Source organism: Triturus cristatus, chromosome 6, assembly GCF_964204655.1.
Source record: "Triturus cristatus chromosome 6, aTriCri1.1, whole genome shotgun sequence".
In the NCBI taxonomy this organism is placed as follows: domain Eukaryota; kingdom Metazoa; phylum Chordata; class Amphibia; order Caudata; family Salamandridae; genus Triturus; species Triturus cristatus.
The window spans coordinates 11,464,012-11,487,266 of record NC_140589.1 but is presented as its reverse complement, the minus strand read 5'-3'; the positions used below and the strand labels follow the sequence as shown (position 1 = coordinate 11,487,266).

At 50.4% G+C, this 23,255-nt stretch overlaps 1 protein-coding gene across 1 annotated transcript in view; it reads left to right on the top strand.

Moving 5' to 3' along the window:
• The window catches only part of PEX6 (peroxisomal biogenesis factor 6), a 216,075-nt gene that overhangs the window by 90,203 nt on the left and 102,617 nt on the right, over nt 1-23,255 (top strand). The window contains exons 7-8 of the mRNA XM_085610116.1: nt 6,239-6,447; nt 13,361-13,556. Coding sequence (XP_085466242.1) covers nt 6,239-6,447; nt 13,361-13,556 — 405 coding nt within the window. The remainder of the gene's footprint in view (nt 1-6,238; nt 6,448-13,360; nt 13,557-23,255) is intronic.

Below are 23,255 nucleotides of genomic sequence, written 5' to 3'. Positions count from 1 at the left end.
TCGTCGACCGGCGCCAAAGTTATTCAAAATAGAATGTTGAGGTTTTCCTATGGAAACGTGGTCCTAACTATAACTACCTACTGGCTATCGCCAGTAGGTAATATATATATATATATATATATATATATATATATACGGACTTACCTTTTCAATCAAATCTTTTATAAACTACACTCTAATTCATATACCTGTTAATTGAGTAGTCTAGTCCAAATTATTTTGGTTGATGTTGTCAGATAGACTGTACTCTCAAAGAAAATGAGAAAACTAAGCATAAGAAAGAATGGTACGCCACTCTCATACAAAGCAACCATTAATGGTATCCTTTTCAACTTCGTCTCAGTGATACTGTCGAAGTTAACAAATCAAAATCATATTTTACACTTCTTATTGTACTTCTCAATGGTCAGTATTTCTTAACCCTATTTTGCACTTCACTAAAGAAGCCCAATCTGGTAGTGGTTTTGGGCATATTCGGGAATTTGTCGCAACCCTCCGTACAGACCCCTGGGTAACTTTGCGACAAATTCGTTAATATGTACTGGAGTCCAAAAACATATTTTGCTTTGTACTCTTAATATTTTACAACTACACTGCGCTTCATAAGAAACTCCTGACTGGGAAAATAAACCCTCCTCCATAAATGAGTCCCAGCCACTCTAACTGAAACTAATTCACTACAGTCTGTTTAATGCCCCTCCCCCCAAGTCTCTCAGCTGAGTTTCCATAGCAACACCCTTTCGAACACTCTCTTGGACCAGTAGGTCTCAAGTTCACAACACACTCTAGAAGCAGCATACTAGTTTCAAAATCAACAGCAACAGGTGTGGGCGACTATTCAGAATTAAAAGCATATCCAAGTTTACATTACATTTTTTTATTTTTACCAGAGCCAATTACAGATCTACTTACATATGTTTTAAAGACACTACCTAATATTATCAACCTGCATATTTACACCATCCAATCAAATATGTATTTCTTTTAAACCAGGCCCTGTCCTCCATTTTAACTGCCTTTCATTTTGGAAACTATCTCAGCTCCGGCCTTCTCCTGTGTGCTGCTCCTCCTAGTCTTCAAAATTGTTAGTGTGTGGATTGTGGGTTATAACTTTGTGTTTTGGGCTATAGAGTATGCTAGAAAGAGTGGCATTGACAGGGTCTTGGGTTTGGCTAATGTGGACATTACTTTGATTGGCCAGAGAGGGTTGAAGTGGCATCAGTTACTGCTTTTTGTTGAAAGCTTTGCAGATTGCCAACACCCTGACCTCATGATTGTACACTGGTGGCAATGACATAGCCACACTTACTGGGTAGGTTTTTCATACAGGGTGGTGGTAAGTAATTGGAATATGGCGCACCAAGGTATTGTCGCTTAAAAATCTATTTCTTTCTCCTATTTAGTATGGTGCAACAAGGTAGGGGTAACCAACAAATCCCTGGAAAGTTGTGATCAAAATGGCCACAGATATAGTAAATGCTATTCCTATGCACACGTTTGAAAATACATACATAAGTGGTACAGTTTTATAAATCACACTGGTATTCGTTTTTCATTTCATGGTCGTTTTATTTCATTTTCTTCAGTGGATGGTGTTGGTTCGCACTCCACTTGGCTCCTGAGGTTCCTAGCCGACACGTGTTTCGTCGCTTAACAGGGAATAAACTTGCGACTTCTTCAGGGCTAATAACTTGTCTTTCAAGTTTCTTTAATTCGGTGATACTTTCAACCCGAATTGGGTTCTGTGGAATTGTCCTATAGGTCGTATCTTTTCTTTGTTCCCTCTATCCTTATCTGAGGGGTGATATTTTAAATCTGATGCCCCATTCAACCTCGATTTCAGTTCCTATCGTGTTCGCTCGTCCTGTGAGTACTCACTGCACAGCCACTTACTGGGGTAGGACTGGAAACGTAATGAAGGATACCTTTGTTCAATTAATGGTACTTTTCCCTCAGACTGCCTTGGTATTCGCCAAAATATGCCAAAGGCAGAAATAGAACTGGTCAAATGAGTTCTCTCCACAGATCTACAAAACCAGGGAACATGTCAATAAAACGGTTTCTGCATTCCTTGGAGACCATGACATGGGCTCCTATCTACAACAATAACTTGCGCTGTGAGATGGAAAGTATTCATAGAAGCGATGGAGTACATTTCACAGAGAAAGGCAACAGATGTGTCCTCAACAGCTTGAAACACTGCATCCTGTTTTATGTGTAGTTATCATCTACTCACAATAAACACAAAGGCTGTCCTCAGAGGCACCCTATTCCCCAAAAACTGGTTCATTTTCTTTTTAAATACTTTTTTTCTCCAAGTTTTGTTAATACGTTGTGAATATGCGAAACAAAAGCAGACATTCAATGGACACCAGCACATTTAAAATTCACAACTATATAAGTGACTTTGTACATCTGTCTGGGTGCGTTAGTGTCTGAATTGGTCTGTAATTTGTTTGCAGGTCTCTGGGTGTGTGAGTGTCTGAGTGGGTTTGTGAGTGAGTACATGAGTCTGAGTTGGTCTGTGAGTGGATATGTAAGTGTCTGTGTGGGAATCTGAGTAGGTGCATGAGTCTGTGAGTGGGTGTGTGTGTCCGGGTGAGTCTGTGTTGGTGCTAGAGTCTGAGTGGGTCTGTGAGTGGGTGCGCGAGTGTCTGTGTGTGTGTCCGAGTGGGTCTCTGAGTGAGTACTTTTGTAGATGAGTGAGTATCTGATTTTTTTTGCGGATATATTCATGAATTTGTCGCAACGTTACACAGGAGATCGTGCTGAGCATCACGACGACTTCGCAAACATCACACGTGGAACATAAATCTGTTTTTCAACGTGTTGTACACATAAGGGGTTCCTCAAAGACCCCTTTATCACACCCATGGGGTCAGGGTACCTCTACCCTGACCCCTTGTATATCTTCTAATCTTGTTTTTGAGCCCCCCGGGACCCTGTTCTGTTATATCAAATGGCAGGCGCAACTTTCTACACAGGTTTTTGCCAGCCAATCACAGCATTCCTGTTGGCGAACTATTTGTGAAGTATTCGCACCTCTAGATGTACAAATTTGGATTTAGCTTTCTGCCAAATTTGGTGTAATTCTGTTCAGCAGTCCGGGCTGTAGTCATGTCTAAAATTCCTAAGGGAATTGACATGTTAAACATAACATTTCCCCCCCCCCCCCCCCCCCCCCCCTCCACCCCCTGCTTTTGCTCGGCCCTCTCTTGACGGATCACCCTGAAACTTTCCATGGAGAACAAGAACCAGCTGGGCACTTTTTTGTGAGGTAGGTTCGCAAGAATGCTGAAGTTTAAAGACCAACCCTGTTTCCAACAATCTATAAGAAAGGCCAAACCTGTTCTCAAGAGATTACAAGAGATTATCCACCAGTGTTCATAAGATTCACGATTAGGAACCTATTTTAGATCTGCCCACAAGGTGGCAGCAGTTCATAACAGTTAATTTTATTTTTGCGATTTTATTTAGCACGGACAGGACCCGAAGGCATTAGAGCGCATTACAACACACAGGATACAGTGGGTTACAGTAATCGTAGTTAAACTCTCATGTTTACATCAGTGAATGTGTACAGGAGTTACCACAAAAGACAGTTACCACAATTGGGCAGCGGACATGCAGAGCTAAAGCATCAATTTAGATGGTTGGATCATATAACAAATGCAGATCAGGGCGCAGTGGAGTCTGGTCGAGGATGAATTAGCCCAGGTGTCTGTCAAACAGGAGAGAGGAGGCAGAGAGTTCCTGATTCTAGTGGCACTACCAGAGAATGACTGGCTCAGGTACCGTTCTCGACTGAATGTGGGGCGGTTCCACATGCAGGGATTGGCCATTTCTGGAACCCCTTATTTGCTCCGGACAATTCAGTTTCTCGTTTAGATGGGAGTGTGAGGAGGAGTGCAGTGCTCTGTGGTTAATGCAAGCCATTTTGAATTGGGCCGGCGCTTCAAAGGGAAGCCATTGGAGGATTAGAAGGGCAGGGGAGATGTGGTTAAATTTCTTGAGACCTAAGATGAAGCGTGCTGCAACAACTAGTGTTGCTCTCAGTGGGCCTAGGTGGACTTTGAGAATGCCTGAGAGAAGGGCCATTTTATAGTCTAAAGAGAAGGAGAAACTGCACCACTGTTTTGAGGTCCTGATCCGAAATGAATTGTCTGATGTCCTAAATCTGCCTACGTTGGTGTTGCGCACTGTTGGCCATGGCTGCAATGTGACTGTGAAGATTGAGACGATTATCAAGACTGATGCCGAGTGATCTGGCTTTCTGGACAATGGCGGGGCAGCTCTCCAGGGCGGGAAAGGTGGCAGTCCATTCCTGTACTGTAATTTTTGTTTTTGGAGGTGAGTTCAAAAGAAATTCTGTTTTAGTTGGGTTGATGTTTAAATGGTGATTAGACATTCAGTTTTGAATATTCAAGAGCATATTTGAAAGCAGGGCAGTGTCTTCCGGGGATGAGATTTTCAAGTATTATTTGTGTTGTCGGTGTAGAGTTTCCAGAGAATCCCAGAGCTTCTGAGAATCACGCATAGAGGTTCTAGGTAGAGGTTAAAGAGAGTTGGGGAGGGGATCGAACCTTTAGAGACCCCTTGGTGAACTCTGACTAGTCTTTAGAACAAGTTGCCAATTTTCTCAATTTGGGAATGGTTGGATAGATAAGGGTAGAAGCAGTTGAGGACAGTGCCTCGATATCCCATGCGAAGTTTAAGAATATGAAGGAGGTCCAGATGGTTGACGGTGTCAAAAGCGGTGGATAAATCCAGGAGGCAGGAGTTGCTGGAGTCGAGGATTTTAAGGGCGTCATCGACTATTTGGAGGATTGCAGTTTCTGAACTGTGACTCTGGCAGAAACTTGATTGGAGAGTGTCTAGGAGGTCGTTTGTTCGAATGTGTGAGGCTAGTTGGGACCTCTGTGCAACTTTCGATGCCTTTGCCTAAAAATGGGAGTGTGAAGAGTGGATCGATTCGACCCATTTTATAGTCGTTCTGGGAAGAGGCCCTCTTTGAGAGAGGAATTGACCATGGTGGTCAACATGGGGGGGGAGTAGGTGTGTGGCAAGAGATTTGCTGATAGAGCCTGGAATGGCGTCATGATGATGGTTTGAGGGTTTAACTTTGGAGATAGTTCATGGTAGGTCCTGCTTGGAGATTGGCGAGAAAGATGGCTATAATTGTAGGGCCTTGCATGGAAGAGACTCAACCGTTTCGAGGGAGTCGTTGATAGGAAACGAGATATGGATGTCAAAGAAATCCACAAAGACATTACAACGGGCCACGGATGACATGAGAGCCGAAGTGATGGAGGGGTTAGCAGTCTGTGCAATGACCTCGGACAGACACTTCAGTCTATTCTTTTCAGAATTCACGAGGCCTCTGATATGGGAGGATTTGGCTCTGAGGATTTTGTCTTTGTAATGTTTTCTCACTTTGTGAAGCTTAGACCAACTCAGGTGAAGACGGTGCTCGTCTCCATTCTATCTCACATTTTCTGATACGCTTTTGTTCTTCATAAAGCTCTTTTGAGAACCAGGGCCTATAGGGTTTTGGTCTGGATAATGTGCTCTTCAATGGTGCACATTTGTCAATAAGGGATTCCTTGCAGGAGTTCAATTTGTCAGTGACCTCGTTAATATCCAGATGAGGCATAATTGAAATTAGGGTGATGAGGGCCATGATGGCCATGGGTTCTGTGTCCAGGATGGATGTGTCTCTGAACCATAATTTCTCTTTCTTGGGTTGCCCGTATGTTTTGGTAGACGAGCCGGTCAGGGAGAACAGGATCTACATGTGGTTGGACCAGTCAACTGGGATCGGGTCATGTCTTTAGGTTGGGAGAATTGTAGATTATCAGGTCCAGAATGGTGCCTTTGTGGTGAGCGGGTTTGTGGCAGTGTTGTTGTTGATCATTGGCACAGAGAAAGGAGGTAAAAGTGTTCACATAGCTGTTGCCAAAGATGTTGAAGTCTCCAAGGAAAATATTGTTGTCAGTTGGTGGACATCACCAGGAAAATAAAGTTTCTCTGCTCATGATTGTATTCTGTCCACTCTTCTGTTTGCTGCTTTGTGCCCTGTGCTGTTTCCTCAATAGCTCTGCCTCGCTCTGTCCCATGACTATCTTCCCTGCAGGTGGACAGTGTGACCACCTGCTTTCTTCCCTGAAGGTGCACAGTGTGACCTTCTGCTTTCTTCCCTGAAGGTGCACAGTGTGACCACCTGCTTTCTTTCCTGCAGGTGGACAGTGTGGCCCTATGCAGGGACACTAGTGGAGCCGCTGAGGCAAAGCTGCAGGCTGCCTTTTCACATGCCACCCTGTATCGGCCCTGTGTGCTGCTGCTGAGGAATGTTCATCTGCTGGGCCGAGAGCGGGATGGGGTGACTGAAGACTCCAGGACAGTGGCAGCCCTGCAGCGCCTCCTACTGGACACCACGAGGACCTCCAGGTATTTGTCACTGTGACAGCGCCTCAGACAGAGAACACAACCAGCCTTTTCTCTGCTCGCCTCCTCTTGCAATGAGGTGTTGTACTGGGTGTTGGGACAAAGAACCTTTGCATTGAAAGCCTTGCTGCTGTCTGTTTCCTCGAGTGAACTCTGCAGTGTTGCTCCATGAAAAGTGCCCAATATTGTATCTTCGCTGTTTGTCAGTGAGTGTTTCCTATTTTGAGTGAGTGCGGATACTGCCCCCTTCACTGCAGGCTGTGAGGCGACTGTTGAGATGGCACCAGGATTCTAGTCCAGGGCCTCAGGCAGTCTTTGTAGTTTTTAGGAGACTGCAGACTGCCTCTGCCCTGTAAACTGGGCTCCGTTGTCTCCCCTCAAGAGTGGGGGTATGTGAAGGAGGCCTGTGTGCTTTGTGTATGTTCAGTGTGTGTGTTTCACAGCAGCAGGTGAATGGTGGTGTCCACTGAGACACATCTTGTGCACGGGTACCCCCAATGAGGCTGCCCTGGCAGGCTGCCTTTGTCCAGGGTGCCCATGGCTGGCTGCCTTTGTCCAGGGTGGCCATGGCTGGCTGCCTTTGTCCAGGGTGGCCATGGCTGGCTGCCTTTGTCCAGGGTGGCCATGGCTGGCTGCCTTTGTCCAGGGTGGACATGGCTGGCTGGCTGCCTTTGTCCAGGGTGGACATGGCTGGCTGGCTGCCTTTGTCCAGGGTGGACATGGCTGGCTGGCTGCCTTTGTCCAGGGTGGGCATGGCTGGCTGGCTGCCTTTGTCCAGGGTGGGCATGGCTGGCTGGCTGCCTTTGGCCAGGGTGGCCATGACTGGCTGCCTTTGGCCAGGGTGGCCATGGCTGGCTGCCTTTGGCCAGGGTGGTCATGGCTGGCTGCCTTTGTCCAGGGTGCATATAGCTGGCTGCCTTTGTCCTGGGTGGACATGATTGACTGCCTTTGTCCAGGGTGGACATGGCAGGCTGGCTGCCTTTGTCCAGGGTGGACATGGCAGGCTGGCTGCCTTTGTCCAGGGAGGACATGACAGGCTGGCTGCCTTTGTCCAGGGAGGACATGGCAGGCTGGCTGCCTTTGTCCAGGGAGGGCATGGCAGGCTGGCTGCCTTTGTCCAGGGAGGGCATGGCAGGCTGGCTGCCTTTGTCCAGGGAGGACATGGCAGGCTGGCTGCCTTTGTCCAGGGAGGACATGGCTGGCTGGCTGCCTTTGTCCAGGGAGGACATGGCTGGCTGGCTGGTTTGGTCCAGGGTGGACATGGCTGGCTGGCTGCCTTGGTCCAGGGTGGACAATGCTGGCTGCCTTGGTCCAGGGTGGAACAGGACTAGAGAGAGGAACTAGGGGAAACCAGTTATCTGGATACCTCACCAGACCTTGGCATGTTGTCTCCTCCTACAGTGGCTACGGAGGAGGGAGCGTCATAAGCAATGGTATTGCGTAGGGCGGCAGAGGCTCTCCACCTCAAGCTACCTACAGTGGCAGTCAGGACTAACTTCCTGACAGAGGTCCTTTAACCGGCAGCGAGCTCTTCGGAGCCCCTGCTGCCGTTTAATGAAGCCCTCAGGGACATCCTTTTGGACACTTGGTCCAGGGGCTCCTGTGGACAGGATGATTACCCGACGCCACCGCCCGGCTCCAGGCGACCCCACTTTCCTCTCCCAACATCCCACCCCTGAGAGGTTGGTAGTTCAAACGTCCACCTCCAAAAGCGCCTTCTCTACCGCTCCACCGGAAAGGGAATCCAAGAAGCTGCACCACCTTGGGAAGAAACTTTACTCTTCCGCCAGCTTAGGAGTGCGGTCTGTAAACACTGCATGTCTCTTGGCCCATTATTCGCACTCAGTGTGGGATACGGTGGCGCAAATGCTGCCTCAGTGTCTGGAGGAGGCCCGGGCAGTGCTCTCCCAGGCTGTTGCCGCTGGGAGGGATGCTGCAAAGATTACGATCTGTTGTGGGCTGGACACCGCCGACTCTCTGGGCAGGACCATTTCAACGTCGGAAGCGCTTTGTCGCTATGCCTAGATGAGGTCCACTGGCTTTTCAGGGGATGTCCAGCACACCTTGATGGACATGCCCTTTGGTGGCCGTTGCCTCTTTGGCGACATAGCAGACAACGCCCTAGAGTGCTTCAAGGACTCACGTGCTACAGTCGAGTCCTTGGGCCTCTCCACCCGCCCTGCGCAGTCTGCTTTTCGCCACTTTCGTGGCTACGGAAGGGGTGCCCCCGCTACATCCCACCCAGAGCCCCAGGCCGCAGCAAGTTACCCAACCTTCGCACGGCCGGGGACGTGGAAACAACCGTCAGGGTTCCGGGGGCCAGTGGGCGGGCCAGTCCACCAACCCCAACCCCCTCTGCAACTACCTCCAAACCCTCTTAGTCTGACCTTTCAGGCACATCAAACGCCAGTGGGCGGCAGGGTTCACCATCACCTCCCCCTCTGGCGCACAATCACGTCGGACAGGTGGGTTTTACAAATAGTCCGAAGGTGCTACTCCCTCCCCTTCGAGACTACCCCTCCAGCCATGCCACCACTACACCACCGCATGTCGGAGGATTATCTGGCCCTTCTCTAGCAGGAAGTCACGGCTCTCTTGGCCAAGGGAGCCATTGAGCGCGTTCCTATCCCAGAAGTAGGTCGTGGTTGTTACTCCCACTACTTTCTGGTTCCCAAGAAAGATAAGGGCCTGCGTCCTGTCTTGGACCTCAGGGACGTCAATCGCTTCCTCCGGAAGGAGAAGTTCAAGATGTTGATGCTTGCTCAGGTCTTGTCTGCCCTTGACCCGCAAGACTGAATGGTAGCGTTGGACTTGCTGGATGCGTATTTTCACATTGTCAAGAATTCCTGTCATGCGAGGGAAGGAAAACACGCCCTTATGTAAACAGGAGAGCTGTTACATAACTCAAGGAAAACACACCCTTATGTAAACAGGAGAGCTGTTACATAACTCAAGGAAAACACGCCCTTATGTAAACAGGAGAGCTGTTACATAACTCAAGGAAAACACGCCCTATAAAGGGAGGAACCGGGAGGTACAACGCTGTCGGATATTGTGTTTACACCGACGTACCTGCTTAGTGAAGAGCAGTGTTCCGGAGTGGTGCTCCAGTAAGGCAAGAACGGAGGTAGGTCGAGTCGTTACTCCCTGGGCCGTGTCTTGCCCCATCGTCACCTGTGAAGGACCCGGAAGCTCTACCGGATAACCATTGAGCTTCGCTTTTTGACTCGGCTGAGTCAAAGCGCAGTGGCGCTTTTGCTGGTTGGAGTCGTAACTCCCAGCCCGACCAGAGATACAGGGACTGCCAGCTGTAACGCACACCAGGAGGTGTTTGCCGCGTTACAGACTCGGAAGTCCACAGGATCGATCGAGCGGCTGCTCTCGGTTCAGTCTTCTTTGCTTGTGATTGGGGTATCGGTGACGCATCACCAGGAGGTGACTCCGCGTCCCGGTGCAGTCTGAGGAAGAGGTTGAGCGGCTGCTCCCTTCAGGTAGAGACCCCGGCTGGGTGTTTCCCTGACTCCTCGATTCTCCCCAACACTCTTCGTGCCCCTCGCAGCCTACCGATTGGCATTGTCGGCCATTTCATTTCTGCCCTCTGTTGGCATACGCCGGGATCGGCGTATATGCAGAGGACGGTTAGGACCATCCGTGCTGTGGGCTGGTAACGTACTTAGCCTGGAGGATTCCAGTGACTATAACTTTTGTTTATTCCTTGTATTATTTTTGCCTTCATTAAAATAACTAAACCTTCACAAGTGGTTGCGTTCTCATTATCGTGTCTGTTAAACGATCCTGAGACGTTCAGGGCGTTACACACATCCCCATCCTGCTGGCCCACTGGCGTTGCCTACGGTTCACGGTAAGCCACGAACACTTTCAGTTTACCGTGCTCCCCTTTGGCCTTACCAGCGCCCCTCGGGAATTCACGAAAGTGATGGCGGTGGTCGCAGCTCATCTGCCCAGATCAGGGGTTCCAGTCTTCCTCTATCTCGATGACTGGCTGTTAAAGGCAGGCTCGCCCCAGGCTGTCATCTCCTACCTCCAGACTACGGCCGACCTCCTGCATTCGCTGGGGTTCTCCATCTACATGCCAAAGTCAAACCTGACCCCCTCTCAGAAGCTCCTCTTCATCGGAGCGGTTCTGGACACGACGCAGTTTCGGGTTTATCCTCCTGAACAGCGAGTCCCGGATATTTGGGCTATGATTCTGATCTTTCAGCCTCTAGCCCGGGTTTCGGTCAGGATGACCCTCAGGCTCCTGGGTCTGATGGCCTTCTGCATCCTGCTTGTGGATCATGCCAGATGGCGTATATGGGCTCTGCAGTGGGACCTGAAGTTCCAGTGGGCCCAATATCAGGGGAGTCTGTCCGATTGCGTCCAGATCTCGGAGGGCACTTCATGCCAATTGCAGTGGTGACTCACGAACCCGGATTGGGTCGGCGGCAGATCTCTCTCCTTTCCCCATCCAGAGTTCACAGTGGTGACCGATGCATCACTTCTGCGATGGGTCGGCCACATGGGAGAGGCGGAGATCAGAGGCCTCTGGTCGCCAGCGGAGTTCGGGCTCCACAGCAACCTTCTGGAGCTTCGGGTGATTCATCTTGCACTCAAAGCATTCCTTCCCTCTGTCCGGGTAAGAGTGGTGCAAGTGTTCATGGGTAACACCGCTGCCAAGTGGTACTGCAACAAACAAGGCAGGGTGGGGTCGTGGACCCTATGGCAGGAGGCCCTCCGCCTCTGGACATGGCTGGAACATCAGGGCATATCCCTGGTGGTTCAACACCTGGCAGGTTCCCTGAATGCCAGGGCGGACGAACTCAGCCACAGGTGCATGATGGATCAAGAATGGCGTTTTCATTCAGAGGCGGTGCAAGGTCTCTCAGCAGTGGGGAGAGCCTTGGTTAGATCTATTCGCCACCGAAGAGAACACGCAATGTCAGCAGTTCTGCACATTGGAATTTCCAAGACGGCACTCGCTAGGTGACGCTTTTCGTCGCGAGTGGAGTTGCGGTCTTCTATACGCCTTTCCGCCTATACCACTTCTGCCCAGAGTGCTGAAGAACATCAAGCTCGACTGGGCCCAAGTCAATCTTGTGGCTCCGGATTGGGCACGAAGAGTCTGGTATCCCGAGCTGCTCAACATGGCCATCGATCCTCCGATCCGACTGCCTCTTCGCAAGGATCTTCTGTCCGAGCAGCAGGGGGCGGTCCTCCACCCGAACCTGTCCAGCCTCCACCTCCTTGTGTGGAGATTGAGCAGGCCGCAGTTGACGTTGTATGACCTGCCTCCTGAAGTCTGCGATGTTATCTTGGCAGCCAGGTGTCCCTCCACTAAGACGGTATACACCTGCCGATGGAACAAATTTGTGGCATGGTGCGCAGCAAAGGCTGTGGATCCCCTTTCTGCCCCTCTTTCTGAGATTCTCTTGTTCCTCCTTTCTTTGGCCCAGCAGGGCTCTGCTCCGGGCACTCTCAAAGGCTACCTCTCGGCCATTTCAGCCTTCCTTAGGCTTCCTGATCAGCCTTCTATTTTTAAAGTCCCCTGTTGTAAATCGCTTCCTTAAGGTCATTACTCATCTCTTTCCTCCTGTTCCCTTCGTAATGCCCCTGTGGCACTTGAACTTGGTGCTTACATATCTTATGTGTGCTCCCTTTGAGCCGCTACATAACTGTCCTCTCAGGCTTCCTACATTGAAAACTGCCTTTCTGGTGGCCATCACCTCTGCACGCAGGGTGAGTGAGCTACAAGTTCTTTCTTCCAAGCCTCCCTTTCTGGCTGGCCATCCGGACAAGGTCGTCCTTAGAACTAGACCTTCCTTTCTTCCCAAGGTGGTTTCTTCTTTCCACATTGGCCAAACCATCACTTTGCCCTTCTTCTTTCCGCCTCCGCATCCTTCAAAAGAGGAAGAGAGGCTCCACCGGCTGGATCCAAAACATGCGCTTTCCTTCTACTTGGATCGCACAAAACAATTTCAGGTGGATGACCAGCTCTTTGTTGGTTACGTGGGCGCTAAGAAAGGTCGAGCCGTGCACAAACTGACCATCTCCAGGGGGGTCGTTCTGTGCATCAAAGCCTGCTTTTCTTTGGCAAAGAAGGAGCCTCCAGTGGGACTGCGCGCCCATTTCACCAGGACGACGGCAGCTATCACTTCTTTCGGACGGGGAGTCCCCCTTCGTGACATCCATTAGGCAGCTACATGGGCATCGCTGCACACGTTCACCAAACACTACTGCCTGGACACTTTCTGGTGTGAACTTAGTTCGCAGACCCACCTCCGGGGTTGGTATTGCTGGGGTATCTATTCTAAGGTAAGGAGTCTATAACTGTTTCTTTCAGATGAACAAGTTACTTACCTTCGGTAACCATATATCTGTAAGAAACATAGGTTAGTTATAGATTCCTTACCGCCCCACCCATCCTCCCCATTCTGCGAACGACTTCTAGGGTTAAGTACATCCTTTCAGTGCCCTAGTTTTGTGCACCGCTGGTCAGTGTCTTGCATGGCTTGGCGCTTCTAACGTGGAAAGTCGTGTACAGAACTTACGTCTGCATGCGAGGACGGCGTCTATGTAGCTACCGCAACGTCATACTGGCGACCATGGCGACGAACGCAGAGTCGACCGACGCCCCCTTCTGACGCCCAGGGGTACTGCTGATTAAAAACTTTCCGGATCCAGTCTGACGCCTGGGGGGAATTCTAAGGTAAGGAATCTATAACTAACCTATGTTTCTTACAGATATATCGTTACCGAAGGTAAGTAAGTTGTTCATCTGGCAGCGAGTGTAGGAACAACTCTCCTTATGGAGCGTTGTCTTCCTTGTATGAATGGGCTACGGGTGTGTGTCTAAGTGAGAAGTGCACACAAGCCTGTGACACAACCAGCTCACAATAAACTCTCATTTCCTTTCTAGTGACTTTCCGGTGCTGGTGATTGGTACCACCAGCAGGCCACGGGACGTTGTCCTGGATGTGCAGACCACCTTCTTGCATGAAGTGAGACTCGAAGCTCCATCAGAGGAGCAGAGAGGGTCCATCCTGCAGGCCCTCACTGCATCTCTTCCCCTTGGCAAAGATGTGAACCTGCCAAAGCTTGCAAAGAGGACAGCTGTGAGTAGCACCCTTCTTTCATACTGTATCACCTACCGTTTGCTCAGGACTGTCCTAGGGCTTCTTTCTGAACTTGTCGCCTACAATCATATGTTTTCTATTTGTATTTCATACTGTGCCTAAATCCAGGACTTTGTTTCTGCTTCTTCTTCTCAAGCTATTGAATGTGCTGATGCTTGTGTTATGCTAGATTCATATTACTGCCTCTTTTACTCCAAACACGTGCGATGCCAGTGAGAACTAAGGATTAGGGAGCGGGCAGCATGCTTGCCCGACACTCTGAGCCCTTATGTACCATCTAGCTCCCACATGCAGGCTTCGCACCTTTGAATGGTCCTCCTGCCTTCCTCCTTGCACGTCTGTCTTTGCTGTTGAGAACTGGATTAAACCTGTTCTTTGTCTCAGGGCTGTGCTCTAAAGCTGAGATGCAGGGTCCCTGGCCTGATTGCACCTTGAGTGATTCTGCCTTACGTGGATCAAGTGGTGGCTTTCTATCTGTTCCAAGAGTACAGAGATACCACCCCCGCCCCCCAGTCTAATTTGTTCACAGAATCTCCAAGACCGCTTCTAAGCACCCATCTGCATTTTCATTCAATTTCTTTTTTTCCATTAAAGTGGTTCTTAATTGATTTTTAACGTAAGCGTACATCTCTTGTGCGGCACATATGGTAAACAGGATGTTAGTTCCTCAATACATTTTCACCATGAGTAAGCTGGCGGAAATAGTCCTGTTGTGAACAGATGCAATTCCAGTCCAGGTAGTTTCCATGTAGGTTTATTCCAAGTATGATGTTACAACGTAGAGCCCCACCAGGAGCAGCCTTCCTGCTGCTCGGCCCATCCTACAACTGACATCCTCACTCATCCAACATTCCACTCCACAGTCACACTGGCTGAGCAGCAGGTATTGCAAGTCCCTGATGTTAAGCACCCACCATTGCTCCACATGCATTTCCATTCCAGCTCAAACCTTGCATTTAGTTGACCCCATTATTGGGGCAGAGGTTGGCTGTCTGCATCGTCAAGAACCCCTTGCAGTTCATAGTTATAACAAAGCCCAACTGGGGCGCAAACGTGCAAACCGTCCAGCAGTGGCGATCGGTAAACAGCCATTAGTACGCGGATGTTAGTCCGTGTACCATTACTTTGCAAGCGTTACAACGCACGCGATGTTACAACGAGTAGCCTTTACTACGCAAGTTGTAACATCGCTTGCGTTGTAACGCTTGCGAAGCAAAGGCTATCAACATCATTGTGTGGAAACGGACGCGCTTCCGTTTCCACACGACGACGTGCACCACTGACGCTGGAAGCCCGGAGAAGAGGAACCATGGCTGAAGGAGAAGAGAGGAACCGAGGAGGGAGAGGTAAGGGGGGCTGTGTAGTATTTAAGGGTTAATGGTAGGGGGAGGGTCGTGCAGGGGGTAGTGTAGTTGTGTTTTTGTAGTGTAGAGTAGTGTATTTTGGTTTAGGGTAGTGTCGGGGAGGTTGTGCAGGGTAGTGTTAGGGAGTAGGGACAGGACTGGGGGTAGGGGCAGGGTCGTGCTGGGGGGGAGTGGTTTAGGGTAGTGGTGTGGTGTTTGTGTAGGGTAGGGTAGTGGTTTAGGGTTTAGGGTAGTGTTGTGGTGTTTGTGTAGTGTAGGGTAGTGTTTTAGGGTTTAGGGTAGTGTCGGGGTTGTGAAGTGTAGTGTTAGAGTGTAGGGTTCAGGCAGGGGGATGGTCATGTAGGGGGTAGTGTATTAGGTTTTAGGGTAGTGATGTGGTGTTAGTGTTGTGTAGGGTTGTGTTTAGGGTAGTGTTGTGGTGTTTGTGTAGTGTAGAATAGTGTTTTAGTGTAGGGGCAGGGTCGTGCTGGGGGGGAGTGGTTTAGGGTAGTGGTGTGGTGTTTGTGTAGGGTAGTGTTTTAGGGTTTAGGGTAGTGTCGGGGGTGGTGTCAGTGAGTGTAGTGTTAGAGTGTAGGGTCCAGGCAGGGGGAAGGTCGTGTAGTGGGTAGTGTATTGGGGTTTAGGGTAGTTTGGTGGTGTTTAAGTAGTGTAAGGTAGTGTAAGCATGATTTTAGTGCTATGCTTTTAATTAGCAGAAACCATAGTACATTTATAACCATTTGCGTTATAAATGTGCATGCGCAGTTAAAACATGCGAAGTAAAAACATTGCACTAAAAGCATGCGAAGTAATGGTATGCGAAGATTCGACATACATTCGTGGCGGTCACTTTACAATGTCCATGATAGGCGAGGAAAGTCTCCTCTGAGTCCCACCGCCATCAGGAGTAGCCGGGGTGGGTTATACTAAGCAGTGGAAGTATATTGCTGTCCCTTCTTGGGGACTAAGCCCGGGGTGGGTGGATGGGGAACAAAAGGCTACAGTAGTGCAAGAACCCATATAGGGGCTAATTACGATGTAGGGCGGACTCAAGTCTGCCCGACAGTCTCAGTCCTGGGTCCAACGACCTCTGGTCAGAGGTCATGACCGCCTAATTAGGATGTGTTGGAAACTGGCTGTATATATACTCTATGAAAATGAGGTATAGTGTGTATAGAGTCCAAGTGTCCCCAGAGGTAGCGATCCTTGCCCATGTTCTCAGGTAGGTTGCTACCCTCGCAGCTCCACCTGACTGTGCAAGGGTCTCCCGCCCCGCTGCTGCCGCTAGTTCATGCCGCCAGGGCCCTCCCTGGGTCATCTCCTCTGTCGTCCTCAGTAATTACATCTGCCTTTGCCTTAATTTCGTCCATTGTTTTGTTTTTACTCCTAGTTATTTATTGTTATTTACTTCTCTGTCCTTAGCGCATTCCCGCCCCTTGCCCTTCCCGCCCTCCTCCTTCCCGCTCGCATTCCCGCTGCTGCATCCCCTGCGGCCCCGCCCTCCTCATGCGCCCACACCCGCCTCCCAGCTGCTCCTCCCTCCCACCTCCCCTTCTTAATGGCGGCTGCTGCGCTGAAGGCGGCCACTGTGCTGAAGGCGTGCCTATGGCAAGCCCGTCTGCGCCCGGACCGCTCCCAGCGCCAGACCCCCTAGCCCCCGTGAGCCCTACGACACCCGACGCCGCTACGATGCCAACCTCCTCCATGTACTCAACGCCGGCATATCCACCACCTGCTTCCAGGCCACCCCGAAGCGCACTCATGGACCCTTCACCTGCCGAAACTGCAGCTTCACCAGCCAGCATACACCAGCACGATCTGCCCCTCCTACCAGTACAGGCCACAACCATCTCAGATGCATACAGATCAACACCCGCTCCGTTCACAAGCACGCTGTCGAACTCTGGGACCTTCTCGACTCATCCTCCCCGGACGTCGCCTTCCTGACGGAAACCTGGCTGAACTTCTCATCGGCACCCGACGTTGCCATAGTCGTCCCGGACGGCTACAAAATCACCCGCAGGGACCGCACCAACAGACCGGGAGGAGGTATCGCCATCGTCCACAAGAATACCCTCAGAATCTCGACCAGCACTGAAGACACCCTCAGCACTGCGGAAAACCTGCACTTCCAGATCCACATAAATCCCAACACCACCCTCAGAGGAACCCTCGTGTACAGACCCCCGGACCCCGAGCACAGTTCAGCGACTCCATCACCGACATCGTCAGCTCGCACGCCTTGGCCTCCACAGACTACATCCTCCTCGGAGACCTGAACTTCCACCTCAAGAACGCCAACGACAGCAACTCCACCACCCTGCTCGACAACCTCGCCAACCTCTGACTCAAACAGCTCGTCACGACACCCACCCACTCCGCCGGACACACGCTCGACCCCATCTTTTCCGTCAGCAACCACGTCCTCTTCAGCCACAACACCGAACTCCACTGGACCGAGCACCGCTGCATCCACTTCTCCTTCGAGAAAAACACCGCCCACAACCACCCGCAACGAATCTCCAATCGCAGCTGGAACAAGGTCACCGAAGACCAGTTAATCATCACCCTCACCCGAAACCCACCAACTGACCACACAGTCACAGCCGCCCGTAACCTCAGGCAATGGATCATCGACTGTGCCAACACTCTTACCTCGATCAATAAACCCTCAAACAGACGCATTGACAGAAGGGCCATCTGGTTCACCACCGACCTCCAGGCATCCAAACAGACCTGCCGAAGACTCGAAGAAGTGGCGTCACAAACAGACACCGGACAACCACACGGCCCTCAAGAACGCCAGCCGCAGGCACCACCAACTCATTCGAACTGCCAAAAGGACCTCCTTCAATGAACGTATCGACAACTACGCACACAACAGCAAAGAGCTCTTCAAAACTGTGAAGGAACTCGCCAACCCCAGCTCCAGCACTAACGACATCCTGCCGTCACAAGACCTATGCGACTCTCTTGCCTCCTTCTTCCACAGCAAGATTAGAGACATCCACGTCAGCTTCTACACTCAGACCCCCCCGACAGCTGCCGACACCCCAGACCCAGCCCCCCCCCAGTCACACCAGCCTCCTTCTCTCCTGGAACCACGTCGACGACAAAGATACCATCAAAACCATGAACACCATCCACTCCGGCCCACCGTCAGACCCCTGCCCTCACCACATCTTCAACAAAGCAAGCTCCGTCATCGCACCCCAACTCCGGAAGATCTTCAACAGCTCCCACGAGACCACCACCTTCCTGGAGAGCTGGAAACACGCTGAGATAAACGCCCTGCTCAAGAAACCCACAGCGGACCCAAATGACCTCAAGAACTTCCGGCCCATCTCCCTGCTCCCGTTCCCGGTGAAAGTCATCGAGAAGATTGTCAACAGGCAACAGACCCATTTCCTCGAAGAGAACACCCTGGATTCATCCCAATCCGGATTCCGCAGCAACCACAGCACCGAAACCGCCCTCATTGCCGCCACCGACGACATCAGGCCCCTGCTGGACAACGGCGAAACTGCAGCCCTCATCCTCCTAGACCTTTCGGCCGCCTTCAACACCGTCTGCCACCACACCCTCCGCACACGCCTCCACAACGCAGGGATCCGCGACAAAGCCCTGGACTGGATCACCTCCTTCCTCACCGGCAGAACCCAGAGAGTCCGCCTTCCTCCATTCCATTCTGAAGCCACTATGATCACCTGCGGCGTACCCCAAGGATCATCCCTCAGCCCGACCCTCTTCAACGTCTACATGGCACCGCTCGCCAACATCGTCTGATCGCACGACTTCAACATAGTCTCATACGCCGACGACACCCAGCTGATCCTCTCCCTCACCAAGGACCCCGCCACCGCCAAAACCAACTTCCACGAAGGAATGAAGGCCGTCGCCGAATGGTTGAAGAACAGTCGCCTGAAACTGAACTCTGACAAGACGGAGGACCTCATCCTCGGCCCCACCCCCTCTGCCTGAGACGACTCCTGGTGGCCGGCCTGGCTGGGAGCTGCACCGACACCCACCGACCATGCACGCAACCTGGGGTTCATCCTGGACTCTTCACGGTCATTGACCCAGCAAGTCAACGCCGTCTCCTCCTCCTGTTTCAACACCCCCCGCATGCTTCGCAAGATCTACAGATGGATCCCCACCGGAACCAGAAGGACGGTCACCCAGGCCCTCGTCACCAGCAGACTGGACTACGGCAACGCCCTCTACGCAGGAACCACAGCCAAACTCCAGAAAAGACTTCAACACATACAGAACGCTTCCGCATGCCTCGTCCTCGACCCCCCCCCCCCGCCACAGCCACATCACTGCCCACCTGAAAGACTTGCACTGGCTCCCCGTCAACAAAAGGATCACCTTCAAGCTCCTCAGTCACGCTCACAAAGCTCTCCACGATGCCGGACCTACATACCTCAACAAACGACTCACCTTCTACACACTCAACCGCCAACTTCGTTCCGCGGACCTCGCCACTGTTCCACGCATACACCGAACGACCACCGGTGGCAGATCCTTCTCCCACCTCGCCGCCAAGACATGGAACACCCTTCCCATCCACCTGCGACAGACCCAGGACCTGCTGACCTTCAGGAGACTCCATAAGACCTGGCTGATCGAGCAGTAGCAAAACAGGTAAGTAAATATGTTTTGGTTATTTGTGCGATTTTTAAAGATTATTTTTAGATTTCAAAACTCCACACTTAGAAACGTTTTGGAAGAAAATTGTCAATGTTATCCTATGGAGGAAAAACAGGTTATCGGTTCACAGGTAAGTTAGCGACTGTGGGAGTTAAGGTTCTGGGGTTAGACTCAGGGGTTCCCCAGGGTCAGTGATGCACTCTTGTTGCACCCTCAGCGGCACTAGGGCGGCCGGGTGCAGAGTGTTGATGCCCTCCGTCTCCCTGCCTGCAGTGCTTTTGCAAACCGAAGGACTTCTGGGTGCGACCACCACTTCGAGAGGTAAGTTGGGAAGTTAAGGGTGCAGGGGTGCCTTTTGGGGTCGGATCTTCTTACCAGCTCCGGGTCACGGTCTGGGGGCCCTTCTGGATTTAGGCTGCAGGCGTCTGCTGGAGGCTTGAGGCAGGTCAGAGGTCGCCGGATCTCTGGTCAGCATCGTCGGGGTGACCTCCTCGTGGTGTTTTTCCACTTGCGCTTGGTCCGGGTTCGGCGGGTGCAGAGTGGCCTGGATTTGCAGTCTCTGGCTGCTGCCAGAGGTTGCAGTTGAACAAATCCGGTGTTCACAGGAGAAGCAGTCTTTGGAAGTGAAGGCAGGCAGGTCCTCCGGGGTTTTTGAGGTTGCTGGCTGCAGGACACACCGGGATTCCGTAGGGGCAGGTTAGAGGGGATACTGGCCTGTAGGGCTGGGGCCAAGTCAGTGGGCGTTGTCTTCTTGTTAGCTGGCTACACGGCTGTCCGGTCCTTCTTTTACTTTTCTTTTTGTCGTTTCTGGATTTGAGGAAGCAAGGTTCAGGGTGTCCCCTAAATACTAGGTTTAGGGGGCGTTACAGGTAGATAAAGGGCAGGGAGCTATGGGTCACTTCCCTGGGGTGGGTACACCCCGTATCGTGCCACACTTCCAGTGGGAGGGGACAGGAGCCTGTCCCTGGTCCCCCCCATCCTCAAGATGGCGGGGACTCGGAGTTGTGCTTCACCTCGCCTCCCCCACCTGAGGGGTGGAGTTGGCAGAGGTGGGCACACCTCTTTCCCTCACTTGTTTTTACCGCCGGTTCCCCCGCCCAAAGTGGGGGGTAGAACCAGTGGGGACCAGTTGCTCAAAGCAGCAAATGGTCTGGGGAGGCTCACAAAGTTGGCATGCCTTTGAAGCTTCTCCGTCGTGAACCCTGCCCATCCAGGGGGAGGAGGCTTGGCGCCTCGTCCCAGGATGGGCATTGTTTCAGTCCCCCGAGAGCAGCAAGCTCTCGACCCAGGGGTCCAGAAACATGTCTGTTGGTGGCAGCCTAAGCAACCACTCAGTCGGGTCACTAGAAGTTGGTCGAGCTTCTGGTGGCGTCTCTAAGATGCCCTCTGTTGTGCATTTTACATTAAATCCCACACTGGCATCAGTGTGAGTTTAATGTGCTGAGAAGTTTGATACCAAACTTCCCAGTCTTCAGTGTAGCCATTATGGTGCTGTGGAGTTCGTAATGACAACCTCCCAGCACCATATACTCTTAATGGCAGCACTGCACTTATAATGCCAAAGAATGGACTTGGGCACTGTAGGTGTACAGGGCTCATGCACCTGTACCCTCACCACTGGCATAGGGCACCCTGCCAGAGGGGTGGCTGATCTATGCCAGGGCAGTGGTTTGTCGGCATGGCACACAGAGATGTGTGCCATGTTGACTCTTCACTTTGTTCTGCACCAAGACACGCAGCCTGCAAAGGCAGTGTGTAAGTGTCAGGGTACAGGACCTCTAAGGGGGGCACAATAAGTGCTGCAGCCCTTAGAGGCCTTCTGGTCACAGTGCCCTGGGTACCTGTGGTATTATTTACCAGGGGCTGGCATGTGGCCAGAGATGCCAATTGGGTTTAGGCTTCAATGCAAATTTTGGGAAGGAACATAGGCCCTGGGTACCTGATTAGCAGGAGCCCAGGGCACACTCAGTCAAAGAACATCAGCAATTCAGCAAATTGTGGGGGCAACCAGGCAAGAAAGAGGGCACTTTCTCACAGGAAGCGACCGAACACTGTTCGACCGCATTCCTATATTTCCCTATGGGAGCATGCATTGCAGTCATAAACCGACCATAATACATGCTTCCATAGGGAAATGGGAGGTGCAGTTCATCCCTGTAAATAACAAACATACAAACTTTATAATAATGTATATATTTATACTATTACACTACTTTAAGATACAATGACCGAAGCAGCACAGTATATCACTTCGTGGAAAGGAAGGCAGTTATTAAATCACATGGGCTACACCTACAGCCAAGAAAGTGCATCACCGGAAAATATAAACAGGAAGTGTACTAAATATTATTCTAATGCATGCTATGGGGCGGCAACTACAAAAAATGTTGTAATTCATGTAAGAGAGCACAACCACACCCCAAATGTGGCGGCAATAATAGTAAGTGGGAAATTGCAGAATATAAGAGAGACCAGCACTAGCTCCCAGGAACCCACAAGCAAAATGCTGAAAGATATATTACCTCGAGTCCCCGTATACATAACAGGCCAAGTACCACCTAAAACCACTTTAAAACGTTTAATTGCGCAAACTAAAAATGCCGCCAGTGATGCTCCATCTGCCCCTAGATGATACCTAGGCATACACATGCCTGAACATGGAACAATTACTCATAATTAGGAATCTTTCCTGTTATATGAGAACCTGAATAACGAAAAATGAATCCTGATCTTCTCAACAGCAGATAACGCAGTAAAGCTTAGCCAATGTCAATCATGGATAATGGGCGGGACCTTCAAAATGTGTCCCAAACCATTCACTCAGATATACACCATACATGGTAAATATCAAAACACAGATATCCCTTTTATATATGCTGTACTACCTAATAAACAAAGCAGCAGTTACTAGGACTTCTTGAGCCATATAAAACATAAAACAAATAACTACTACCCCAAAAAATATCATAGAGTTTGAGCAAGCCATGATTCAAACCATTCTAAAAATGTACCCCCACACAGCCATAGAAGGCTGTTGCTATCATTTCAAAGTGTATGGCGGTACCTCCAAAAATCTGCACTAAGTTTAGAATATTCTGCAGCCAAATTGACTGTAAAATAACATAAATAATAGCACTATTGTATGTCCCAGTCACAGAGGTAGTGAACCACTATAACTTACTACTAGAAAGCCCTTTCTATCAACAAAATCAAGACAAACTTAGTCCCCTATTGGACTCTTTTGAAGATACTTTGATTGGCAGACTGCATCGGTCAGGAAACCGACACCAAGCCGAATTCCAGATACCATGGTGGAATGTCTGACAGCACACTGGCACAGGAAGCCAAAACAAACAACGCGGTGGAAGGACGGTACAATGCCTAGGTAGAACCCAACCTACATTCTACTAATTTATAGAAGCATTTAAAAAAAGAGCAAAGCTACCAACAACCGCAAATCTGTTAGCCAAAGTGGCCATAAACTTAGCAAAAACAAAAAGAAATACTGTATGAGATGCTACAATTTAAAGTCAAACTCTTCATAAACAACAAAGAGTAGATTACTTACAAATAGCCAAACACATATTAAAAAAGAAATACTAAAGTAGCAAAGTCCTTAAAAATCTATAAAAAATTCTAAGCCAACATACCAAATCTTCTTTTAATTTAAAATAGTATTTTA